Genomic DNA, 25,734 nt, shown 5'->3' with positions numbered 1-25,734 from the left:
CGAACAAGAGGAGTAAAGACTGGAAGAACAAGACGAGAATGAACAATAGGCAGAGGTACAGTCTTTGGAGAAGCATGCACTTTCGGTCGTTCGCGGGGAGACGCGATCTCGAAGAAGCGCGCCTACGGGAGTCGTAAATTTCCGTTACGATTTGACTAATCGACGGCATGAATCGTTCGATCCCTTATTTCTCGTGAGATAATACGGGTGGTTGATTGCATATAACGCTGCTGCTAACAGGTTATTATATCAGGTCTGTAAGTATGAAACCGGAATTGGCCTATAGATGGCCCTAGCTGATAATGTAGTTATCACTAAACTGCGTTATTGATGCTAAAAGTCTTTGTTGACATCTCACAAACATTTTCGACTCAGACCAATACAAGTTTTATACAACAGCATAGTTGGTAATAGCGTAACATGTCCAATTTTGTGCCTGGAAACTACGATTTGCGGACAGCATTGTTTTTCTGTTACCATTTGAAGAAAACTGCTGCAGAATCGCATCGAATGCTTGTCGAAGCTTACTGTGAGCATGCTTTTGGTAAATCACAGTACTCTGAGTGGTTTAAAAAATTCAGAAGTAGCAATTTTGACGCGAGGAACGAAGAACGTGGAAGACCACCGAAAAAGATCACCGAGCTGTTAAAACCTGGCGAAACCGTTAATACCGAGCGCTACCGACAACAAATGATCGATCTGAATCAAGCTTTACGTGAAAAACGACCAGAATATCAAAAAAGGCAACACAAAGTAATTTTGCTTCGTGATAATGCACCATCACATACAGCAAAACCGGTCAAGGAAACGATTGACGCGTTCAGTTGGGAAAAACTTTCGCATGCGGCTTACTCACCAGACTTGGCTCCGTCCGATTACTATTTATTTGCATCGATGGAACACGCACTTTCTGCCCAGCACTTCACTTCTTACGGAAATGTACGAAAATGGCTCGATGACTGGTTTGCCTGAAAAGAGCGACAGTTTTTTTGGCGTGGCATCTACCAATTGCTAGACAAGTGGGAAAAATGTGTAGCTAGCTATGGGCAATACTTCGAATAAAATATTTTTAATCATTTTCATACAATAAACTTGTATTTTCTGTACAAAAATCCCGGTTTCATATTTACATATCTGGTATATCTGAATGATCCAACAACTTCAATGTAATACAAGATTGAGTACGTGAAATAACATCTGCAAAGTAGTATTACCTGAGATTCCTTTCGTGTTGACGACGGTGATGTTATATCTTCTGTCGATTGACTGTCTTCGACTTGTAGATTCTGCTTGACTTCCGACTCTTGTAGTTCTTTGCACTGTCCTTTCACTCGAGTTGATGTATACTAACTGATCAGATTTAACTGTTACGTGAATGTTACTATGGAACAAGTCTAGAGCGCAAGTAAAATTTGAGTTGTCCCTCCTGATGTCATTGAAGAAGTGAAGTTCGTTCTTATGTGATCACGGAGGAAAGCTCGGTAAGGGTATGTTCTTTGAACGAAGAACGTGGATTCGTTGCTCACACTTTTCGTTAGGAAAGTGAGGGTAACGATCCGCAATGCCGATTGGTTATGACCAACGTTAGGAATAAAGAGAGGAGGAAGAAGCCTCCTACCGACGTGACTCACGGGCTACATTGTTTATAGGAAAAACCTGCTTTTCTCTTAGACAAATATTCGCTTTCTCCGTAATTTGTAAGAATGTGCAATAAACCTAAGGACTGTTTACCAGCAATAAACCGAAAATACTTGCAGGATTAAAGGTTCCTGGAAGCTAATAAGATTCGGTTCATGGTAGGGCCTTAGGTTTATTGAGGGTCTGTATAATTGTGCTTGGGCCTTGACGGTCAGACTATGAAAGGCGTCGCACAGATCATTTCACGCGACGTAACAGGCATGAAATGACAAAAACGACGTGTTAAGTAACTTAATATCGTGAAACGATATTTATACCGTGTATAATAACAAATATTTCGAAAACTAAGATACTTCGCTTGATTACAGCGTGAGTCTTTAAAAAATAATTAAATAATTAAATAATAATTACGATTATCACAACGTTAATAACTTTATTGAATAATATTGAAGAAATACGAAGAGCAGCTTCAAAATCATATATAGATATTTCGAAAAGTCAGAATTATAAACGAATAATAGCACAAAATTTACCATTTCGTTAGGCTACCAACCTTTTATCTTTTCAATTTGCTCAATTGTTATTCTTTGACATATTTCAATGAAATATGTCAATAATGTCTCTTTGTGTCTCGCTCAATTCCTCGTATTCGCTTGCAACAGAGAGCGAAATGTCGATGGGCAGGAAAATATAAATCAACTTCCTCCGGTTTCAATGTGTATATAATAATTAAACATTTCGCTAACCGGTTTCCATAAATTCGACGTTCCAATTGGTTCGATGTGATAAAAACGTAAACAGAGTGACGAGCAAACAAGAAAATTCCATCCATTAAAAGGAGCCGATTTCCGGAAGAGAGACAAGGAGTATCGTTAACCAATCGACCAAAAGAGTATCGGGAGCAATCGGACCGTGTTACCCAAGTAGGCATGTTATTATGATCGTTGGATAACGATAATTATTTTCGTTAACGAGGGAATTCTGTCGAGTGATTAACGATAAATACTTGATTCGATTGCCATTCCTGTTTTCCACTTGTTAATTTTTGTCGATTTCCTTAGTCTACCGATCCATAGTCTCGAGTTGAATTCCGAAATGGATATGAGTAAACAACGAACAATGCAACCGAATTGATTTTCATGGTGGGCAAGAGAATATCGACAAGTAATCGACTGAAGAGAAAACTCGAGGCGAAGATGTAGTACTTTTTTTGTTAATTTTTGAAAATTATATAAATCACATGTATGTCTTATTAATGGCGGAAGGGTTAATAATAGAGGTATTAAAATGACTTTTAGCTACTTTCATTAAAAATTTAAAAGGTAGTAGGATTTTATTATTATTATTTTTTTTTTTCTTCTTATTTTTTCCTTTTTTGCCTCTTTAAAAGCGTAATGACATTTAAACATGTAGTCTGACTACATACAGTTAGGTAGCAAAAGAAAGAAAAAGGTTTTACAGCTACATTAATTGGTACCGACCTATGCGAGCTAAAGTTTTTAAAGATTTTCTTCAAAAACTACATGATTGAGAAAAAGCGAGACGATTAACTAAATGGACAATTTTGATAGAAAGTTGAGAATAATAGCGGAGCCGCACGAATCGTGTTTTATATTTAAATTTGAATAGCTTTGAAATATGGTTTACCGTTACGTGAAAGTTCCAAATATCGTTCTTCTCTTTTATTGGTTGAGATAGTTATAAGGGATGAAACAAAATTTCAATATTAAAATATGAAAGTTTTTGTGTATAATATATGCTATTGATTTATGACTTTTATTACTTAAATGCTTACTTTTATGATATTTCTTCATAAATATTTTTGAACTAAAGTTTTTTTTTTTTTTATTTAATATTTCACATTCACAATTTGTCCAATTTGGACATTTGGTAGAATTTTTTAGCTGTTTGATTATCATGTGGGTGGCTATCCCCAGCGGGGTACCATCTTCGTGTTTGTTTGGTTATATCCTTTATGAGATCTGCTAGGTGTTTCCTTTTTAGTCTTCTTTCTATGCTTGATGTGTTGATCGTTTCCGCTGCCAGCCGGTTCGGGTGCGTTGCTATTCTTTCTCTGTATCTTCTTGCGCATCTACTAATCTCCTCCTTGACCGTTGGTATTCCCAGGTCTTTCCGAATGTCCTCGTTTCTAACGTACCATAGGGCGTTTACTATTGTTCTAAGAATTTTAGCTTGCATTGTCTCTATTTTGCTAATATGGCTCATTGCTGCTGTTCCCCATAGTGGCATTCCGTACGTCCAGATTGGTTTTATGATCGTTTTGTATTGAACTAAAGTACCGTAAGAATTTAAAAGCAGCAGACTCTTCATATTCGGTAGTTAGAAATCATAGCTTCCCTTTCGGAATTAGGATAACAAAGGTAATATACTGTTTATTTATGTCGAATGTTATCTAAATAATACATAATGCGTTTAATCCATATAAATTAGCTTTTAAATGTTAAGTTGAAAATACAGCGAGGTATATTACTTGACCCACTATTTTATGCTTTATATTATACATATTTACTAGTGCTCTATCCGCGGGGAAAATATGTCTAAACTATTCTTTTGCTGTGAAAAAATTATGAATAAATTCATTAAAACGTAAAACAACTTTATCATTTATTTTTGTAAGGGATGCGAAAACGCCAGGACTAATAATCTTCCTTGACCGCTTTTAGCTGTCAAAACACGGCAGAATATTTTGATAAAATATATCCGTGCGTTAGATTAATTTAAAGTGCTCGTGCTATTTAGAGTACTAAATGGGCATATGCAAAAGAGAACTCAGAATATAGTGCATCCCCCTGAATAATAGCGAGACAAATTATTCTCGACTATTCATACGCGTTAGAAAAACGAAATGCAAAGATCTGCAATGTATGACTGGGAAGAAGATTTTATAGCATGTGAACACAGGATATTTGTGAAATATACGCTTTTTCGCCTTTCAATAAAATAGCACAAGACGAATCTTCTTAATTACGTTCAAATGAAATGAAATGAATATTAAATTCTCTGTTTCTGTGTTTTATCTACTACAGGTAGGCGCTATATGCCAGCAATTGTATCGTGAAATATGCAATCTTATAAAAATTCATCTAGAATCGGTTAACAAAAATATGTGATTGTAAATCCCAAGTTTAACCGGCTAATTCGCCTGTTTCGCTTTAATTGGAATGCGATTTAGCGATCTGTAATGAGATTTTTCGTACACATTTCACCTTTGAAAATGTACCTTCAAAGAGATAGAAGCTATGAAACATAAATTATGAAAATTACTCTCAACTCACGATTTGACCTTTGTGCCGCGGCTCACCTGCACCTAAGCTATTCTAGCTGTAAAGCAGTTCTGCTCCCAACACCATTCTACTTCTAAAACTATGTTAAAAGTAGTACTCAACTCCTACTAAACTAGTAACGTCTACGGCAGAATGCAAGCAAAATTCGCCAAATAAATCCCTTTACAACCGCAACGAAGTTCCATGCCGTATTCGTAGATATCCAGTAGGAAATACAAGACGATTTTCGAGCAAGTCAGCCGGAAGTCTGAACAAGTGGTTGCGTGCTTTTCCGCGTTTGTTATTTTTCCGCGATTCCGTTAGCCTCATTACGCGTCTCATTCGTATCAGGGAAAAGGAGACGACGCAACAACGAGAAAACAGTGAAATGCCATCAACCCTGGCTGATTTCCGAAGCAGACGGTGCGTTATCCAATGGAGCGGGAGACAGCCGTGGAACAGCTCGGCTGTATCATTGCCGACAGAACAGTGAATAACAGTCGATGTGCACGACTCGTGTATAAGGGGTGCACGATTGAACGCCGGACGGCCAGGCTCCTCTCAACTAAGCACGAGCCACTCTTTCATTACATAATGATTCCTGTGCGCAGCATGAAAATTAACCCCTCAACGGACAACATTTTTCCATCTAACCAGCTAAAAATGTAAAATCTTGTGCTTGCAAGTACGTGTCTATGATGCGTGTACGTATTACAAAATGTGTAGAAATTTTTGCAACGATCGCATATTTTTCACTCGTACTCATTGTTATGATAGTGGAAGATATCGTGAAATTACTTGTTTGATAATAGAAATAACGATTAATACTCGCTAATCATTTTCGTTCCATTAAACAGGAAATATACAAATTTTCTATCAAATTAATGTACAGTGATTAATATAATAGTATTGGGTAAGCATTCGTAACTACTACTGAAAATGCATTACTGCTATTATAGCAGTCATACAGCAGTTGTGATCATTTAACTGTACGTTGGTACATTACGACCTATTTAAGAATTAATATCCTTCGCGACCTCGATAGGTTAACACTTCGTTAGCAATTGTATCGCGCGCCATTGTTAATTATAGTATCTATTAAAATGCAATATACAGTGTATATCAGGATTATTTCATCGTCGTGTCAATTAGATTTACGTACATGTCTCTGCAAGAAGGTAGCATCCGTTCCAAAGAATTTCCTTTTTTCTTCTAAACCGAAGCGATATCGTCGATGTATGAAATTAACGTATAAAATGACTACATTATCTTCTTATTACCACAATTCCTTACCTATGTATTCATTATCTATGGTTCTCCTTGATTAAATTGTACAGGATAAACTTCCTAACGCTTAACGTCAGGATACAAATTACTCTTTCTTATCTTGAATTAGAGAAAGAAGAGAAAATGTTGAACGTCGAAAATACCTTTAACGAAGAGACAAATGTCGCGTCATAAAAATAATTTTTTGTTAAATCTCTAATAGTACCCTTCGATCTATTTGGTCGTAAGCGTAATTTCGTTTTTATACAGGGTGGTTGGTAATTGGTGGTACAAGCGAAAAGGGAGTGATTCTACGCGATAAAAGAAGTCGAAAATATAGAATAAAAATTTTTTTTGTAATTTATTTTTTAATTTTTCCATCGAGACAACGATCTACAGTGAGATCCGTTATAACGAGACGTGATAAAGTGCACGCGTACCGAGCGAAAATTCTGTCCGGAATTTTAGTTGGCCGTCCGTTTATGGCACGGACAGGCCCATTTCCCTCATTAGGAAATTCCGAATTACCGGTCCTCTCAGGGCAGTAAACGTAATGACTCGAGGCCAGGAAAAACTCAGGAAAGGACCAGCCAGAAGGTGGGGAGAAGAAAGCCAACTGCGGGAGGAGAGAATCAGGGACGAGGAGTTCAGTTTCAACCATCGGAGAATACAGACATAGGACGACAGAGTCCTCACTTCATTTAACATACAAGCAACGAAGATTACATACATAGAGACGACAAGTCCCAAGTTAGCGCGGTTAAGTGATACAACGAATAAAAATAAAGTGCCGTCCACCTCTAACACTCGAGTTATTTCATCTCCTCCACCTTGAACGTTAAGTCATTCAAGGTACGCGATATCGACCGATCGGTTTGACCTGACCGATCGCTCTTTAGTCGATAATACGCAACAAATTCAAAGTCGATTTTCTCAAAAACAAAGTCTCAAACGAAAAATTTTTATTCTATATTTTCGACTTCTTTTTTCGCGTAGAATCACCCCCTTTCCGCTTGTACCGCCAGTTATCAACCATCCTGTATATCTTGAAAACGAAAGGTATTGTTGGAAATTTGAAATACTTTTGGAAACTCGAAGAATGTACAATCTTTTGACTTTATACGACAATTTACATATTGTAAGCCCGCGAGAACGTGGAACTTCGGACAAGAATTGTGGCACCGCTGACCAGTCGCCCAAGTCAGGGATATGAGCAACGTTGCTGCATTGTATAGGTTCTATGACCGTGTACCAGGCTTATGCAGGGCGTATACAAAATTCAGGAACTGCTGCCGAAAGCCTTTATCGATATTTTCGCACTGCTGTCTCACCTAAAAATTCTTCAAGAATATCTCGGTGAAAAGTGTCAAAAGTCTGAAACTGATTTTAGATTAATTTTTAAAGTAGAACCCGCTTTAATCCCTTACGATCAAACTTGTCGAACTCGCTCGCCTTCGAAATCTAAAACGATTCGAATCTTATAACTCAAAGTTGCGCAACTCTCAAACTTGCAATATTGTGAACATTTCGGAATTCGGCAAACTTAGTTTCATTGTATAAAGCTTAAAAATCATAAAAACTCGCGTGGAAAACTTTATGTCGTCATTTACATGGTGACTCGTCTAGCAACGATTGTGAATTCGAAACTTGTCGGGAAACGAAATTGAAAACTTCGAACCCAATTCTAGAGAGAAATATGTTGCACGGTGTTGTTATGGGGGGAATGAAATTCCAGCTGTTTCTACGACGAATCTCGTATGAATCCAAGAAGCGCGGACTAGCGATATATCGTTTTTGACTGGATGTTTGAAATGAAACGAAACGATGCAGTCAGTGGTGCACGCGTCGTCCCTGTTACACGACACGAATCCTACTTTTCGTAGTTTTACGTATATTTAATCAGTTTATCAGTCAAACCATATAAAATGTGTAAAATATACGGATGTATGAGGATTAGCGACTGTGACCGCGATATCTTCCGTCTGTACTTTCAGAAAAGTAATACGGAAAATTTGTATCATCCGCGGGTTGCCCATTTTTGGCCACGATAGAGGAGAACTTCAGCTTTTACTTTTCCAGTGTGTTACGTTGATTATCGCAAATAACTGAGCCGTTGACGTAGCTGACATACAGGTTTTGTACATTTCTGGTGAAAAGAAGAAGACTGCGAATTAGTAAAAACCAACCGAGCAACACGAACACCAACTCGATGAAACGTAATCAGGATATATTGTGAAACCTGGTTTTATTTAATTCTACGATACAGGCCGGGTCACTCTAATTTCCACACGAATGAAACACGAGTTTAGACAGGAGCTGCCACCGCGATACGTAGTTTCTGCGAGAGAAATGATATAATTGAAGTGGCGAAGATGAACCAATAGAAATAGCAGAATTTGCGATTAAAGATAAAACGTTACTTAAATTATATTAACTTTCTTTGGAAAATATGGACAACTGGTCTATTGGCTTCGTGGCTACATTATCTATATGGTTTTATTACATGAGAAACTTACTGCTTACAATCAATCGAACATCGACAATTATACAACTTGAATTTCTCGTATCTATTCATTTATTTTTATTAAAAATTCACTCAATAATCGATAAATGGAAGAAGCTGTAGATCGATACGCTTACTGCAATCTGTTTGTTTTCGTAATTGGGATAAGTCACCTGTTGTGCGAATAAATCATCCGTTCTTTGCCGTATTTTCCTAACGCTAACAGAGGCTGAAAATCCATCAAAATTCAAACTGAATCGCAATTGATAGAATTATTCTAATATTCTTTTGCGGTATTTCGTCTGCATTTTCTAAATGTATATAAACACTAGTCTACACCTGCGAAGGTTACATATGCTCTCACTTAAAAGCCAATGAAACACTGGAGCGTGTTGACACGCGTTGATATTCAAAAGTTTTTCAACAACGCTCGATTCTCGTGGTGAAAACCTACAAATAACAACAAATTGTTCGATAAACCGATTTGCGATCCGTTCCTGAAAACTTTTATCCATGCCTGGAAAATCGTCGATTCGATAACATTTCGCTTGTCACAGCAAATACGTCGGATGTTACAGAATGTTTTAAACGGTCGCTTGGAAAATTCGAAAGAGTCGAAACAAAAATGAAATGCGGACAAAGCTGACGGAATTCGTTTGTAAGCAGTATCTTCAAAAAATCGTCGATGCTTGTTACTTGGACGTGTATCCATTGTCCAGTCAGAAAATCAATGTTCAACTCTGCTTTACCATCCTCCGCATCTCGCTTTTTTCTCTCCTGTTTTTGAAAAACAATACGACGGACGAATATTTCGGCTTCGCGAAACTACGATTTCGTGTTTGTCAAAGTATAGGGGTGAAGATATTACGCGAAAGTAAATGTTTTCTCTATGCGAATACATAATTTTAGCCGAATAATAACGACACTTTGAACAGCTTCTACGAAAGCTCGATACGATTTAGTTAATTGCAATGGGTGATACCAATTCGGACGTCAAAAAGAATGGCTACGCTATAAATCACATGTCATTTAAAGGCAAAGAGTTAAAGCAAACTCTCGTACTCGCGCGAGTTGCTACAGTGCGGGTAACGTAAACGCTCCCTTCTCTTCCATAACGTTATAAAGTTGCTTTGAAAACATTTGTTACGGAGAAACAGGAAAGGCGGAAGACGGAATTTCATCAAATTGAAAGTTTTCACCTTCGATATCTCAAAAGGTACACGTGTATAAAGTATCACCTTCCGTGCTCTACCTCTGCCATAGCCGTCCTCGCTTTATCGCGATAAAAAGGAACTCAAACACACGTTTTCCGCGCTTTCAGCTTTGCACGGTGCTACCGCTGGCCTACTTTTCAACTGTTTCGCGAACGCGTTAAATGGTCACAGTTTACGGATGAGTTCGTTCGGTTTTCGCAATTTTCCGTTCATCTTCTCCGCGATCCAACCGTCGAACAGAAAAAGAGGAACACAGAGGGATGAAAACGTTGTGCTAAATGACTGACGTTTCGAAAAGCTCCCACGGATTTCACAACTCCGACTCTTGTTTTCAGTAACTTGGAGAACGTTGTACGTTCGCGAGCATCTAAACGGAAAAAGGCAGTTGGTGTGTATGTGCGAGATAAAGAGACAGACGAAGAGGGAGAGGGTTGCAGAAGCTCCTGTCCATAGAGCATGTTCATTCGCAGCGGCAGCTGTGCAAATCTGCCGCGCGTATCGCGGTCGCGCTAATGGACAAAAGGGTAATTTGTAATCGCTAATTACATCCAGTTAAATCTGACGTGTTCACCCCGAAAGCGGTGGTACGCGTGACGTTATCCCTCTCCCGAACACCGATTCGCAGCCACCCTCCGTTCCAGCCCTTTCACCCTGCCGCCGTCCGAGCTCGGTATGATTAGTACGAACGATAAGTCGAGACGTCTGACGTATTCTCAGCGCTGTTATCTGGCTGCAATTAGTTGCGCAGAACGCCGCGCGTAATTAAGACAAAAACCTCTCGTCTAAGTGTCACGTTATACGTGATATCGACGAGCGACGTTCTTCGTCCGAAGAGCCGTTGCCCGATGGACCCTGGGGCGCGTCTTGGAAAAGCGTGCTCGTTACGCGACCCAAGATTTTATCGCGATAGAATGGTACAAACGCGTGGCCACGTTATTCTCCAACAGACTGCGCGAATTAAAGCGACTGGAGAGATCCACGAGGAGTCCAGCGTCTGCGTTGGGTTCGCTGTTGATCGACCATTTGCTCGATTAGTTAGCATCGGGTCCTTTGGCGTGTTGGTGATCGACGTACGGAAACGATCGGAGTATAGCGTAATTAGTAGCTATTAGTTGGAGGAATTTTGAGAAGTAAACATATGTTAGACGCGATCGATCGAAATCAACATTGGTTCCTAGTCTTTAGTGTTTCTACCAGAGTCATTTTTTTTTTTTTTTTTTGGAAACTGTAATTGGAATTTGACGGTTATTTTGTAACAGATACACGTATACATACGTAATATATATAGCGATAAAAGTTGGGAAGGACGAAGCCATTTGAACTTACTTCGTCGTTAATGCGTATAAAGTCATATTTATTAAACACACGATACGGGCAAATTACGTGTACAGTTTGCACGTCCTGTTTGAGAAAATCACATTTCATATACGCCAATCTAATACGATACGCAACTCTAATTAGATCATAGATATTTAGGTAATGCAGATTAATAGTATTATATCGTTATGAAAATTATTATGAAGAATGGGCAAAATAAAGCAGGTGTGCTTAAAACGTGATACAACATGCGATATTCTTACCACGTAAAAAAAATTAATAAATTTCAGGAAGGCGGAGTAATCTATGATAAAAAAATGAGATATCTTTAAGAGTGTATAGATCATATCGCTACTCGTAAAATTCATCTTATCGAGAGAAGTAGTGTGATTGGTTTTTTATAATTGCTTACGTTAGTAGAAACTTCTCGAGTCTCTTGCAAATTTTATCGTTCTGTTCATTAACTTCGGAATGAAAGCGTTCGATAAATCTTGGAAAACGATAAATTACTTGTAACGTGCGATTAAATTTCTATGTGAGAAAACAGTGACAGTCGGATAAAATCTCGATGACACTCCGGCACCGCATTTATGGTAATTTCACGCAACAGAATTAACGATCGCTGCCGTTGTTTGCCAGCAGTGACAAGACCAATGCAAGTTCATACAACCTCGTGCACGCTTATTATTTTTACTCTGATTAATTGCTCATCTGATATCCATAATAATTTACCGGACTCATTCAACCATATGATTTTACATTAATACAACCAACAACGAGGATCAAACACGTGCCACGATAAGCCACAATAACAAAACATCTGTTAAGCTAATACATCTATGCTACGATATATCTACCCACATAGTAAAACAATGTTATATAACAGGTTGTTTTGTAGCATATAACCTGCCATACGCTATCCATACGCGTTAACGAACATTACGTATTTTCTTCTCTTTTTGTAGCAAGTTTTATTAACTTTGCCAAGACGCAACTTTCGATAGTCGATAGTCGATCGATGGATCGACTAGCCGATAAAATATCAGTAGAAATAATATATTTCGACGTGCACGTTGGTACGATCATCGATAAACATGATTCTTGAATCGAAATTCAAATCATCCCTGTACGTGACTTTGGATTAACACAAGATAATTTATCCAAACATACCGCGATAATATTGCCGGTTGCTTCCGTGACTGAAACAATACGCCATTAGCATCTCAACGCAATCGTAATTATATGCTCGTGAACTCACGCAACACCGAGTAACCGCACCGTTATCTCTGGCTAACCCTATTATAATTCGTATTAGGTCAGACTGCAAAGCCGCTTTTAGCGGAGGCTCTCATCCTGTTTTAACAGGTGTCACATTTTTATTGGCTCGTTTCTCACCGCGATAAAAGCCCGTCTCCCCTATCGCTATTAAACGTCGCTATTATTATTGTCGTTGTGATTGATTAACACGTCGTTCGCGCGATTAACGCGACAGCGATGTCGTTAACTCTACGTATAATTTGAGCAATGCGGCGTTCCTAATAATCACCACGGCGAACAACCTGTCGGCCGAAGTTTCCACGAATACGAAACGCTTTCGTTTCTTCCATACACACTGCATAATTTCTTTTCCCCCTTGTTCGTTGTCGAGTTTATAATTGTATCGACCTGCCGCAGCGTCGAAGTGCTGTTTTCCTTCCCATTCGAATACAGCTGACCTCAAAGGGAGAAAGCTGTCTACCGGTCTTAAAGTAATCAAAACTTGTGTCCGTTTCGCGAGTTCGATCCCGTGCAACTTTCGATCGCATCAGAATACGAAAAGTCAGCCGTTCGAAGAGCTTCTTTCGAATTTGAGAGCCAATACGTTTAGCGCTCTATTTATATGAATATAAATCCAGAGCGTTATTTTCCATTTACTTTTTTTTTTTTAATGAAAGAGGGAAGCTCTGTTTCTAAATTAACGAGTTGCTCTCGACTCGCAGCTGCTACTGCGCTGCTTTTTTTTAAAACTCGTAGCACAGAAAACAGTACTGAAATTAATTATTTCGAAATGTTCCCATCTCTTTTATGTTCTTTGTTTAACACCTAGAAATGTTTACGAATATGATACATTTTGCCGATATTATATTACTTTATGTTATAATTGTAGTTACAAGTATAGTATTAATTTTAATCATGTTGAATCATGGAATACGGTCGACTGATTGCTGAACAGTAAATAATACACGAATAGAAGCAATTCGGTCCGTGTTAAATTGAAAATATTGAAAGGAAATTATACGTATTGCGATAAACGTGTGTTCGTATCGTTACGTATATCACGTGCTTGGAAATAATACAAGTCATCAGCAGCGATAAATTTTTCGTTAATTATATCTCGTTAGAATGTATTGCGTTATTTACGCATTTGCATGATTTATTTACGCACGGAGCCCACGATAGATAGGGATAGGGTAGATGTGGATAGTAGACCCACGATTCCGGTAAATCAATCGAATTTATGATATTTTATTTTTATAAAAATTATGATCAAATTTAACCGACACCAACCAACAATCGAATAACGCTAGCAAGGCTCGTTAAATAAAAACCAAAAAGCGATGACATTTGCATATTACATTTGATTAGAAACGATAACAAAGAGGTCGAATATGGTCACTTAGGTTAAGAGTCTCGGCGATATTTTCATGAAATTACAACGTCGCCTAATCATACTCGGCATCTGCGAGCGTGCCGTCGATTTATTCAGCACACACGCCGCTAAAGATTTGCACACGAAACACGTGCGTGCTGCCAGCAAGTATGCAGAAATGCTCGAATAAATAATATCAGAGCACGTTCGAGGACCTCGATTTATTAAATGGCGGCTGAATCTCGTGATACGGCTGAAATGGGAAATGAGTAATGGAGTCGAGTGCCGCGGTGACCTCGCAAGTAAGTTTGGTATTGCGAGCGTATAATCCTTTCCTAATGACGCACCCGTTTTTAGCCTTAAATGCGGCTGACACGTCGCAATCGTACAGCACCGTTAAAAGCAAGCCCTCTCGTGTTTTCCGCGCATTTCATGTACAGATTAACATACGTACGCAGAACAGCGAGCCTAATTTCACGGGACGTTCATCGCGGTTGAACCCAACCCACCTAGCTTTTCGCACGAATCTTCTCTAGGATTCGTTTCTACCACGCGTTATCCTCTCTGAGAAACTTCCAATCTTTCGAAATAGATTTCAAGTTCCGACAGGATTGGATGGATCCAAAAATATCCGTGATCTTCGTAATTATGTACAGGCTGACCTGTATAGTCGAAAAACGAATAACTCCGTACGAAGGAATAAGTGGAAGGCATAACGTATAGAAGTTGATCTTCTAAACTTAAGCCGAAGCAAAGATAACTTTGCTCGTTTGCGTCGATCACGGTAGTCGACGATCGAAGGTCTACGATAGTTTGACCAAGTCTTGGTAGAAAACTCGACGATAAATTAAATTAAATCACGTTCGACGATAAGCCGTAGTCAGTGAACCTACTTAATAAAGAGTTTCTTGTTTATCGTTCACAGACGCCACGCTGCCGTGTGACCGTATCGGCTACGCTGTTGCACCTGCTCGTCCTGGCTGTCACGTTCGCTCTCGGAACGGCTGCGATCTGTCCAAACGGCTGCATCTGCGACGACGACAACCTCGTGGTATCCTGTATAGGCGCGAATTTGGACGTCATACCGATCGCACTGAACCCGAGTATCCAGCGGATAGTGTTGAAAGAAAATCGGATAAAGATAGTGGACGCGGCGGCGTTTCAATTCTACGGGGACCTGAAAAACGTCGATCTATCGAGCAATCACCTGTTTACCATTCCCAACGGGAGTTTCGACGCGCAAAAGCAACTGGTGGAGCTTCATCTCAGACACAACAAGATCTCAGCGTTGACCGAGAAGACGTTTCAAGGTCTGAAATCTCTGACGGTACTGAATCTACGGGACAACTACTTGGAAAGTCTGAAGAACGGTCTGTTTGCCTCGTTATCAAAGTTGGAGGAACTAGACTTGGGAAAGAATCGCATATCGAAGGTAGAGCCAGGAGCTTTTCAAAAATTGGGTACGCTGAGAGTGTTGCATCTGGACGATAATCAGTTGAGAACCATCCCGTCGCCAGCTCTCGCGCCGTTGAACGCCTTGGCTGAGTTGCATATAGGTTGGAACGCCTTCTCGTCGCTTCCGGATGACGCGTTCAAGGGATTGGAACAGTTGACCGTGCTGGATATTACCGGTGCTGGTTTAGATAACATCAGCGACGGCGCTTTTCGAGGCTTAAACGCTCTGCGTACGTTGGAACTGGATGGAAACAAGTTACGAGAAGTACCGACGAAACAGTTGGCGGTTCTGCCTCGCCTCGAAGAACTCACCTTGGGTCAAAACTTCTTCACGACTCTGAGATCCGGAGCCTTTCAAGGTCTATCCAAGTTGAAGAAGCTGGATATATCCGCGGCGAAATTGCTAATCACCGTCGAACGGGGAGCATTCTCGGACAACGCCAATTTAGAGACCCTGGTGTTGAACAGCAACAAACGGTTGACTACAATGGAGGACGGTTCTCTGGCCGGTTTACCCAACTTGAGGCATTTAATGCTACGTGACAACGCGTTCACCGGCTTCTCAGAGTCTTTGGTAGCCTGGAACGAACTGCGTCGACTGGATTTAAGCGAGAATCCCTTGGTCTGCGATTGTAGCTTGCTCTGGCTAGCCGAGGTTCTCGTCCCGAGAAACTCTAGTCCGGTATTATGCGCGGAACCTCCGGAATCAAAAGGGAAACCCATCAAGGGTATGACACCTGACGAACTAGGCTGCGCCTTCTCCGATCCCCGGAAACAAGCATTGTTGGCGACTTTATGCGTCGCTGGCCTTGCCTTGCTCACCGGCTTGGCTCTGATCCTCTACTACAGATGTCGTAGACACGTCAGGGACGCCTTGAAAGACTACAAATGGAAGAATCGCGGCATTTCCCGCAAGGAACACGAGTATCAAAAAACTTTCTCCGAGGACGAGTACATGGTGAGATCCGCGTCCACCCACCATCACCACCATCATCATCAACCTCAGTCGCAACAGATCCCTTCTCATCATCATCATCACCATCTTCAACAGCAACAGCTGCAACAGCAGCAACAACAACAACAACAGCAACAGCATTCGCAGATAGCGGCGGGTATTAAACCTATACCTGTAACGGAACTGTAGCTAGAACTTCGGGCGGCGAGCCCTGGAACCGGCGGTGTTTGGTTCTTGCCCCATGGCAGCACTACTCTCGCTGAAGGCTTCACCTACATCGACGGGGAGACGGCGCGTCAAATGCGCCGTCCGGGAACGCTGCCCAATTCCGGCACGTCCGGACACCGTGCTGCCGCCACTATAGAGGACGGCTCCACGCCATTGAGTGTCGCCGGCGATAATTGCTCGTCGACCGGCGCCAGGTTACATTACTCCAATCACTCTTTACGCCGCACGCCGCAACCGCCCCATCTGCCACCTCGCGACACCGACAACTCCTCGGAAAGAACGCAGAACGACTCGAGGCTTCAAAACGGTATACCCGGACACCATCGTGCGCCTCCGCCCCTTCCTTCCAGACACCAATCGTCCTGCAGCCAATCTTCCTACCCTACCCTGCCTATGAACGGCCACGCGACTCATCAGTTCCATCATTTCCCACGCGAGAAAGACAGATCGTCGGCTCGCGAGAGGAGTCGCGATCGGGACGTAGGCCTGCAATCCGTCCCTCATCGGTCCGACAAGCACCGAGATCTTCAGATGGAGATGGAGATACGCGACGGGCTGGACATGGGCGAAATAGGAACCTATCGAGCGTAAAGATACGCAGCACGAAAACGGGAACAAGGTGAACTCGTTTCGGAGAAGGCCAGAGCGCGGATAGGCCGAGCGAATTGAATCGAAGACTGAATTCGAACGTCGAATAGAGACTACCTGGCGGGTGAACGAGATTCAAATAGACCGCAGTTTACGCGTCTCCGTCCGATTTTCGCGCACGCACGTGATACGGTCGAAGAGGCAAAGATGCATCGAAGCGTTAGCCAGCGAACGATATCGATGCAATCGCGATGGAATTGGCCAACTCACGACTAAATCAAATCGAAGACTGATTACGACGGACATCGGTGAACAATATCGACAAGTAATTAACCGATACCGGTACATTCCAATCACCTGTCTGCCAGTCTTCGCTGGGATCGGCCAACACCAATTTCAATCAAATTACAACGTTTTGGTCGATGCAGTTTCTCTGAACGTCGATTGTACCGCGTCGTTGTAACGGCTCAACGAGAAATCTCCAATTTTTGCTGAAAAGAACAACCGAAAGGAACGTATAGAAAGATACGCGAGTTATTTTAACGGAAACGATGCTTCGCGTCAGGAATACGAAGAACAAGAGTATATCCGATGGAAATAAGAAGAGAAAGGAGGATTAATCGCGCATGCGAATCAAACGAGAGAGTCGATAATGAAAACGTCACGATGCCGAAGAAAATTGGTCGATAGGAAGAAAGGCCGACCGGCTATCGAGAATTATCAGAAGGTATCGATATGTTTCGTTAGGCGTGGACGTTACGTTCGCGTCACGATAGTTCAGTGACTCTAAGAGCGCTCCAAGGACTTCACGGTAAAAGGAAACCGACTCTACGAAGCAAGATGGATCAGATTGAAACGCGCGCGTGTGAAACGTCCGTGAAGAACTGTGTCGAAAAGACCGACGGAAGACGAGTTCAGTGTACGTTACCGCAATGGTTTTACGCGCAACTATAGAACGGTCGTCTTCGTCTTGAACAGAAAGAAAATCGCATGTTCGACACATCGATGACTTTGTAGATATTTCGCGAAGAAATAAAGGCGAAAGCAGAAGAGAAGAAGGTTGAAGAAAGATGAAAGTTCCAGACGAAGTTGCTGAGAACGACGTTCGACGAACGTAACCGTAAAACCGTAACGTAACCGTACGGTTCGAACCGTAAAAGCACCTCGTTTGTAAACGTAATTCTGAAAAGTTCGTAGAGCGAAACAACGGAATCGAAATCCAAAGAAACGAGACTCGTCGGTTACGCTCCCTTCTCGTCGCTGTCGCTCGCGAACGATCCGACGAAATCATTTCGGGAATCATACCGCGCTCATGGTGAGAATCGCGGTGAATTTTCAAGCGCCTTAGAAAGCGAATAACTTGAGAAGAAAGACGCCGAGTCGTATTCGGAATGCTCTACTAAGCGTTTCGATCATTCGTTGTATCGTATATGCCCGGCTGGTATCATACGTTATACGTATGTATCATATATTTCGTATTTATTGGCGTTGTTTTAGATAACTTTATATCTATCTTTGTATTTTCTGTATTATTTAAGGAAAGAACCGACTGCTTTTTTACATTTCCTTGAGATTTGTACATTTTTTCTGCCAGAAGAGTCGAGCTGATTAACCTTGTAAATTATTGTAAAGATATTTTTTAAATTTAGTCGTGTACAAAGAAAAGATGTACGAATTTGTAATAGAACACCTATTTTCTGAGTACGATTCGTAATAAATGAACGCTCGCACGAAACTCCGCTGCATGTGCTCGTGTACTTTGAGATATAATAAAAAGTCCACCGCTTAATTATACCTAAACCGTGAAATATCACAACAAAGGACGGTCTCAAGTTCACAACCTACGTGATGAAATCAAAGGAACCTTCAAGATCGAAAGTAACTTGGACGAAGTTGACTACCGAGAATAATCGCTCGACTGGAATATTCTCCTTCGCGAATCTGGAACATAAATGTATAACGAACTTTCTTGGACCGGAAGGAACTTTCGTGAAACTGGAACTTGATCGTGAACTTAGGCTTCAACTATTCAGGACGACAACACTGTCTCACGCTCTTTCGGATCGCCATCCAATTGTACTTAAAACAAGCGCTTGAAACAATTTTCTATTTAAGTCCGTGTGTCTTTGACTCGTACTACCGTTATTATTCTATTCTCTACTTCTAAAGAAAAGTTTGAACCGCAGAACAGAAGAAATTTCTATGTTAATTTCCATGCGTTTCATTCGATAGAACGTACATTTCGCTTATTCCTTTTAACCTCGCTCCGATTCAACAACGAGTCGACGTTCTAGTTGATAGCTAAAGCTACACATATGCTGTCGAACGTTCATCGAAAGATCCTTCGATTTTCTGGCATCGGACAATGGCTGCATTAACAAATCGAACTATTAGAAGACGCTTTCATTTGTGGAGAGTAAAATGTGTATCGTAAGAGATGTATTCTCGTTCGACGTAGAATCGTAACTATATATAGTATATTTTAATGGAGCGAATTTTATTTTCCAAACGAAGCGTGAATATGTAGACGCGTGACATAGTTCAGCAAACTGTACAAGTCTTCGATCGTTAAAACTTAAGAATTAATTTGTAGCGTCTCGTCGATGCGGATACGTATATCATTGCCAACGTCGAAATTCCTGCGATAAAGATTACCGTTCGAAGCTGCTGTATCGCTAATCAAAGTGTCTCGACAGCCTGTAAGCTTCCCTGGCTGCTAAACTTTTGCTTTTTAAACTCACTATTTCACTGCGACGACCAGAAAAACAGAGGAAAAAGGGAAAAGGCAAGGAAATACCTCAGAGTGTATAGAATTTTACGATAAAGCTAGAAATTTCGGTTGTCGTGCAATGCTGTAGCCGTCGTGAAAATCGATTGGCAAGACACGATACCTATACACGATTCTGGTCGCCCGGCCAGCTGTTAACCGACTAGAAGCAAAAACTTATCAACGTATTGAAACGTATTTTACGATTTACGTGTACTCGTACTTTAACCACGATCGTTTCACCGCCAACTCGATAGCGATCGAAACTCGAGCAGACTTTTCCGTTGTTATTCAGAACCGTGTACATTTCAGAATAGCTGGCGGTCGTTTTTATCCCACTGGGACATAGGTGGACATTAAAGGTGTAGGGTGTTCGGTATCTCGATGCAAAATTATTGGTTCCGTGTAGATACGGAATATCGTGAACAATGATAGACCGCGGTGAGACAGAGCCACAGGCATTGAAAAACGATCGTAAGCTAACGATATTCGAATAGCTCTCGATTTCTTTTCGGACACGTTCGTTCGTCCGCTGGTTTTTAGAATCAAACTCGCGTATAAGAGAATATCTACGATATTATATCTCGAGATTGTAAATAACATTACTCGTAAAGATTTCCTTTGGTTGTAACAGGTGTATATGCATTTTTCACGCGGTCGGAATACAGCGTATCTTCGTCAAGTACAGAGTATCACTCGGATAACTCAGTTTACTGGTATTTCCTCGTCTCGGGTTTGTCGCTGTCTCGCCGTTTGCTAATTACGCGACTGCAATTACGTGACTACAATACGATAAAAACAGCTTATCGGTATTCGATCGAACGTTGTCAGAAACGTCGTTCTAATTTCTAAAGTCAAACTTTCGACGAGAAAAACCACGATCCATAGCTCGGCTCGTTATCGAAAGTAACCGACGTTCCGTGACTGAGAGACGTCTTAAATTCGTCCCTCGATACCATCAAAATCCTGTTTCAAACAGCACGAACGATATCTCTCTTTCGATCGGCCAACCAACAACGTTAAGCATTCTCGTTGGTGACACGATACTCGAGACATTCTTTATCCAGTTCGAGTCTACGCAAACTTTTTCCTATTCAGGATATAAAACGGAAAAGAAATGCCAACTTTGAAATAATAATCGATAACTATATATATATAATGCTCTCTAAAGTAAGCGAGCAAACTTTTTAGTCGACGCTCGTATACTAAAATTAATAATTCGTGTCAACAATTTCAGTTTCTGACGTTAAAAAACACATTTCGTCTCTTACGAAAACACAGAAAGGCAAATTTATGATAAGATACATGCAATGAATGAATTTTACGTTATAGAACGCAAAGACGCTATACTGACATTTACAACCGATAGACGGGATCGTTGAGAGTGAAATTGCTTAAAATCTCGTTATAATAACATCGGTAGCGTGAAAGAACATAGAAATCGTACAAAAGATATATTTAGCTGGTTTAGCTGGTCTAGTTGATTGCACATTGTACTCGGTCTTACGCATGTGTATCGCGCCGCAACTCGGCGGAGGTCGGTTGGAAAAGATGAGAAGCTCGCGCGACGAGATTATTTTTCCGGCCGAGTGTACCCTGTGGAATTCCACGGTCACCCCGGTCGAGAAAGGTGACTGCACCTTGAATCGGCTCTCGCGCGCGGATCCCAACCGTGGAGAAGCTAAATTCCAGTTCAGGCCTTTGAACGAGCTTCGATTCCGGAATAGGTTTCGAGCAGCCATTCGCCAGCTATTGTTTCGAAGAAGAACGAGAAAGTCCTGTGCGCGTTTCCTAATCGCTCGTTTTCATGCGGGAAAACGCGCGTGCAAACTGCCTATTTAAGATTTTTTACTTCAAACGGACATTTTGAAAGAACTTTGCTTCTTCGGGCGTGTCACTTTAAATCGACGATATTTAATAATTTCGTTTTAGGAATCATCGAACATTCGTCGAAGATCCGTAATCGGATAGTGATAATACAGCGATAGGCGCGCGGTACGATCAGTTGCGTCGATGCTGGTAAATGCAAAGAGCAATTCAAACAGTTCAGCATTCAACGCTTCATTCAGAATTGAACAAACTTTGTCCGACAGAATATGTCAGTATAGTATCTGTATTCGCAACAAGTAGCTTTTAAAAATTCAGTATCTATCCGGTACATGTCAGTCTGACCCATCCGTTTCGATCGCACTATCGTGTTTGGGAAAGTTTTCATTCATAAACGTCAGTGAAAAACATTAATTAACTCGAAAATGGATTAACACGCGTGTACGTAGTATTTTACATTTTGTTTGTTGGGAACGTTAAATCGATGACTGTTAAAGGATTCCCAATTCTGTACACGAGAGAGAAAAAATTGCTCACCGATATGAGTACCTGATAAGGTTTCATATTTCGTTTAATCGCGATCGGTATCCATTTGCTTTAACTTGCGATAAAATGGTAAAAATGATTAAGCAATTCAAAAAGTTATCCCATAGATTTCGTTTAACTAATAATCTAAAATTGCAAACGTTTCGCTTCTACAACCGAAGACAATTGAATTAAACACACGAATTAAATTATCAGGCGATAATTTTATATTCTCGAATAGTCGAGATTAAACAACGGTTATATTAAATTTTGTATTTTGTAAAACGAACGTATATATCATATACTTCGTTCTATTATGCTAAAACAAACATTTATCAAACTAATCGGCTTCGATTCTCTTGCGTGATCCTTTAAATTATAAATTTAAATATGATACTAGAAATCGAGTGCCATTGCAATTTACCAACGTATTTGAAACATACGTTTCGTAGATTATGAGTCTTTCGTACTATTCTATATTTTTTTACCTACTAATCTATTTATTCTAATTAAAAATTTTTTATCTTATAATAAATTGGTATTTTTATGTTGCAATATATATTTCTTTTAACGTAACCATTTAAATCTCCAACGTAATTACTAAAATTTCGACTATTTCTTCAAAAATACGTTCGATCGATGTCTCGAGAAGCGTTATGATCAGTTGTTCGCTGTTATAAATCAGCAATTAAATGCTAATGTGTCTCCGAAAATATTAAACATCTTAAAACTTTATTTTATTAAGACGGAACGGACAATAGAAATATAAAAGAAAAAGATATGCGTATACAAAACCTCGATGTAGCGTGTCAAGACGTGTTTTCAACAAGTGGTTAAGAGATAATTGAGAACGGAATAAGTAATCAAAGTTGCGATATATTTTACGAAGCAACCTAATATCTGTAATAAAATATTCATAAGCATCAATTATGCGGACATGCGTACTTTAAGAAACTTTCTTTTCTTTTTGTAGAAACGTTCGTATTTTAATTTTCGTACTTAATCTGGAATCCGTGCCAATCGAGTACAGATCGCCTTTACACGTGCACACACAAAAGTAGATATAAAATTTATCTCGAGGCAAAAGCCTTTGATATTTAAGATTTTACAAAAATTTTCTTCCATTATATCCTAACGGGAAAATAGCATTTTTAGTTGAAGCAACAATAAAGATAAATGAAGTTTACATGAAAAACTGCAAGTTATATCGTTTTGCTCCGTTCGCTTTCAATTTTGTATCATCACTGTACTGCCACTTAACCGGAATATCCGACACCCTCTGTGTTCATAAGAATCATCGTTCCGCGGCATTTTAGAAATGATTTTAACGCGAAATCGAATCGCCATTGTCATTCGAACGTAAACAGAATCTCGAGAGTCGACTGTTTCTCGTTATTCATTGTCGATTCTCGTCTGAGAAATCAAGAGATTAAATACGAAAAACCGCAAATCGAAGGTGATTGGCGTTCGAACCGTCAAATGGATCGTCATACCCGTTAGATCCATATAAAAGCGATCAACCGTGAGTAACGATGCATCTAGTTTCGTAAGTTGGACGCTTTCCAAAATACTCGCACAAATCTTATCGCGCGTAGCTTTTCAGTGGCTGAAGTTCGCTAACACCGGTAAAAGAGTATCATATCGAGAAATCGGCATGAACACGTTCACCGTTGATCAATTTCCATTGTCGATGCCACTGTTCGCCAAATTATAATCTTACGTCGTAAAATTATATCTTCCTTTCGTACAAAATTTTGCATACGCATTGTGAAGAACTCTATGCCGATTTGAATCCGAGACATGATCCGTGAGCGTGTTAAACCGTTGTTTTTTACCTGATTCGTAATCATTTTCCCTTTATACCTAATATCGGATATATATGTCTACATCACGTTGGCGAAATAATATTTATCTCGAACGTTCTTTTCTATATGTTGAGCGCATTATTATCTAACATTTATCCACGTACTGAAATTCGTTTGAGCGCGATATGTCGTGTGAAACGTATAGAATCGCGAATGTGAATCTTATCGATCGTCTCCGTTATCGAAAATGTAGTAAAAATTCGCTCATAAATTCGTGAAATTTCTTCGCAGAGATCGCGTAACAGGCGTGGAAGAAATGACGAAACGTGTTCGCAAAACGTCCCTAACGTCTGTTCTGTATAAGGGAGAAACTGCTGATATCCTATCCAATGTATTCCGACGGAATGGTCGGGATCGAATTCAAGTAACTCAAAAATTAATGTAGTGGTAAGCCAGCATTAAATATATCAGATCTTATTTTTTAAGCGCAAAGGTGTGACGCCTTGAGAGCGAATGTAAGAAAACACAGGGAATCGATGTCTGAATTTCATTCCTTGACACTGTTGACCTGTGTTTTCCACGATCGAATCTGCGAATGCATTGAAAGAACCCTAAGTAGAATGTCCGATTGTAATTAAATATATTGTAAATGTCGGGTCAAATGTCGTAGATAGACGGGGAAATATGTAGAAAAACAGAGTATTGCTCTATCATGATAAAAAAGAAAAAAAAAAAATGGGCAAAGAAAATTGTATATTTTAGGATATGGCTGTCGTGTTAAGCAGAAAGAAGAAATAATTACGTAAACGAATTGCGTCGTATCGTATCGTGTTGCTAGTCAATCGACACGTGTTGAAAAATAAAGACGAATAAACGACGATTCGGCGAGAGTGGTGTAAAGAGCAAGATCGAGTAAGTTAATCATCTCACAAATATTAAATTATTGTACAAAATTTAATGCCGATAGTTTGTAAGGCCTATCGTTTTACTTGTACGAGATCCATTTATGTTTATAACATACGATCTATTCGATACTATCGTGCTAAGTTGAATGGCGCGTAAACTCGTATCTATGCACACGATTTATTCACGTTCCTTTCGCGTACGAGAGACAAGCCGGAGTTCTGACTGGTTCCCAAGTTTCTTTAACTATCGTACGCATTATGATTCCGATTCAACAAACGCAGATTATATAATATTTGAAACAGAATATACTTTCAACTATAATTTGATGATAATTTATCCATATTTTATATCTAACATGGTGTTGAAACAGCGAATAGCTAAAGTTGACTTAAGTAGCTTTTAAAAAATCGTAAGACAGGATTATATCAATGTATTTTATATCGACCATCTTTTAAAAATCACGATCGGTGACAATATTTCCACCAGATACCAAATTCTTTTTTCTTTCTTCTCTTTTTTTTTTAATACGTAAATTGATAAATTTTGACTATATTTAGCAAGATTTCTTCAAGTACATTTTCGTATAAACATTCGTAAATACTTTTTATACACGAAGATGGTATTATCATTAAAACCGCAATTAATAGAATTAAAGGAAGATATAATACACTGGAACAAGTAAGAACTCTCGCTAGTTTCTATCTATGCAGTAGCGGCTGACTTCGATGTCCATCCCAATTCTTCGACCACGTGCACTCTGAATCGTTTCCAATTTCAAACAGAAAAGACTAAAGGACTCGCGAGGCTTCACGAAACTGTCAACATGG

General features: G+C 40.0%; 2 protein-coding genes across 5 annotated transcripts in view; both read left to right on the top strand.

Moving 5' to 3' along the window:
- The window catches only part of LOC138181091 (leucine-rich repeats and immunoglobulin-like domains protein 1), a 282,141-nt gene extending 265,691 nt beyond the window's left edge, over window positions 1–16,450 (top strand). For all 4 annotated transcript variants that reach the window (XM_069115645.1, XM_069115644.1, XM_069115646.1 and 1 more), the window contains one exon: window positions 14,777–16,450. In XM_069115645.1, the coding sequence (XP_068971746.1) occupies window positions 14,777–16,450 (1,674 nt within the window). The remainder of the gene's footprint in view (window positions 1–14,776) is intronic.
- Window positions 16,451–16,561: 111 nt separating this feature from the next.
- Window positions 16,562–18,187, top strand: LOC138181093 (uncharacterized). Its single transcript, XM_069115650.1, has one exon. The coding sequence runs from the start codon at window positions 16,562–16,564 to the stop codon at window positions 17,078–17,080; it is 519 nt and encodes a 172-aa protein (XP_068971751.1). The 3' UTR covers window positions 17,081–18,187.
- The last annotated feature ends 7,547 nt before the right edge of the window (window positions 18,188–25,734 follow it).

This window comes from Bombus flavifrons, chromosome 6 (assembly GCF_040668555.2).
Source record: "Bombus flavifrons isolate JBK064 chromosome 6, iyBomFlav1_principal, whole genome shotgun sequence".
In the NCBI taxonomy this organism is placed as follows: Eukaryota; Metazoa; Arthropoda; class Insecta; order Hymenoptera; family Apidae; genus Bombus; species Bombus flavifrons.
Note: the sequence above shows the minus strand (reverse complement) of the source record. Positions and strands in the feature narration are given on the sequence as shown.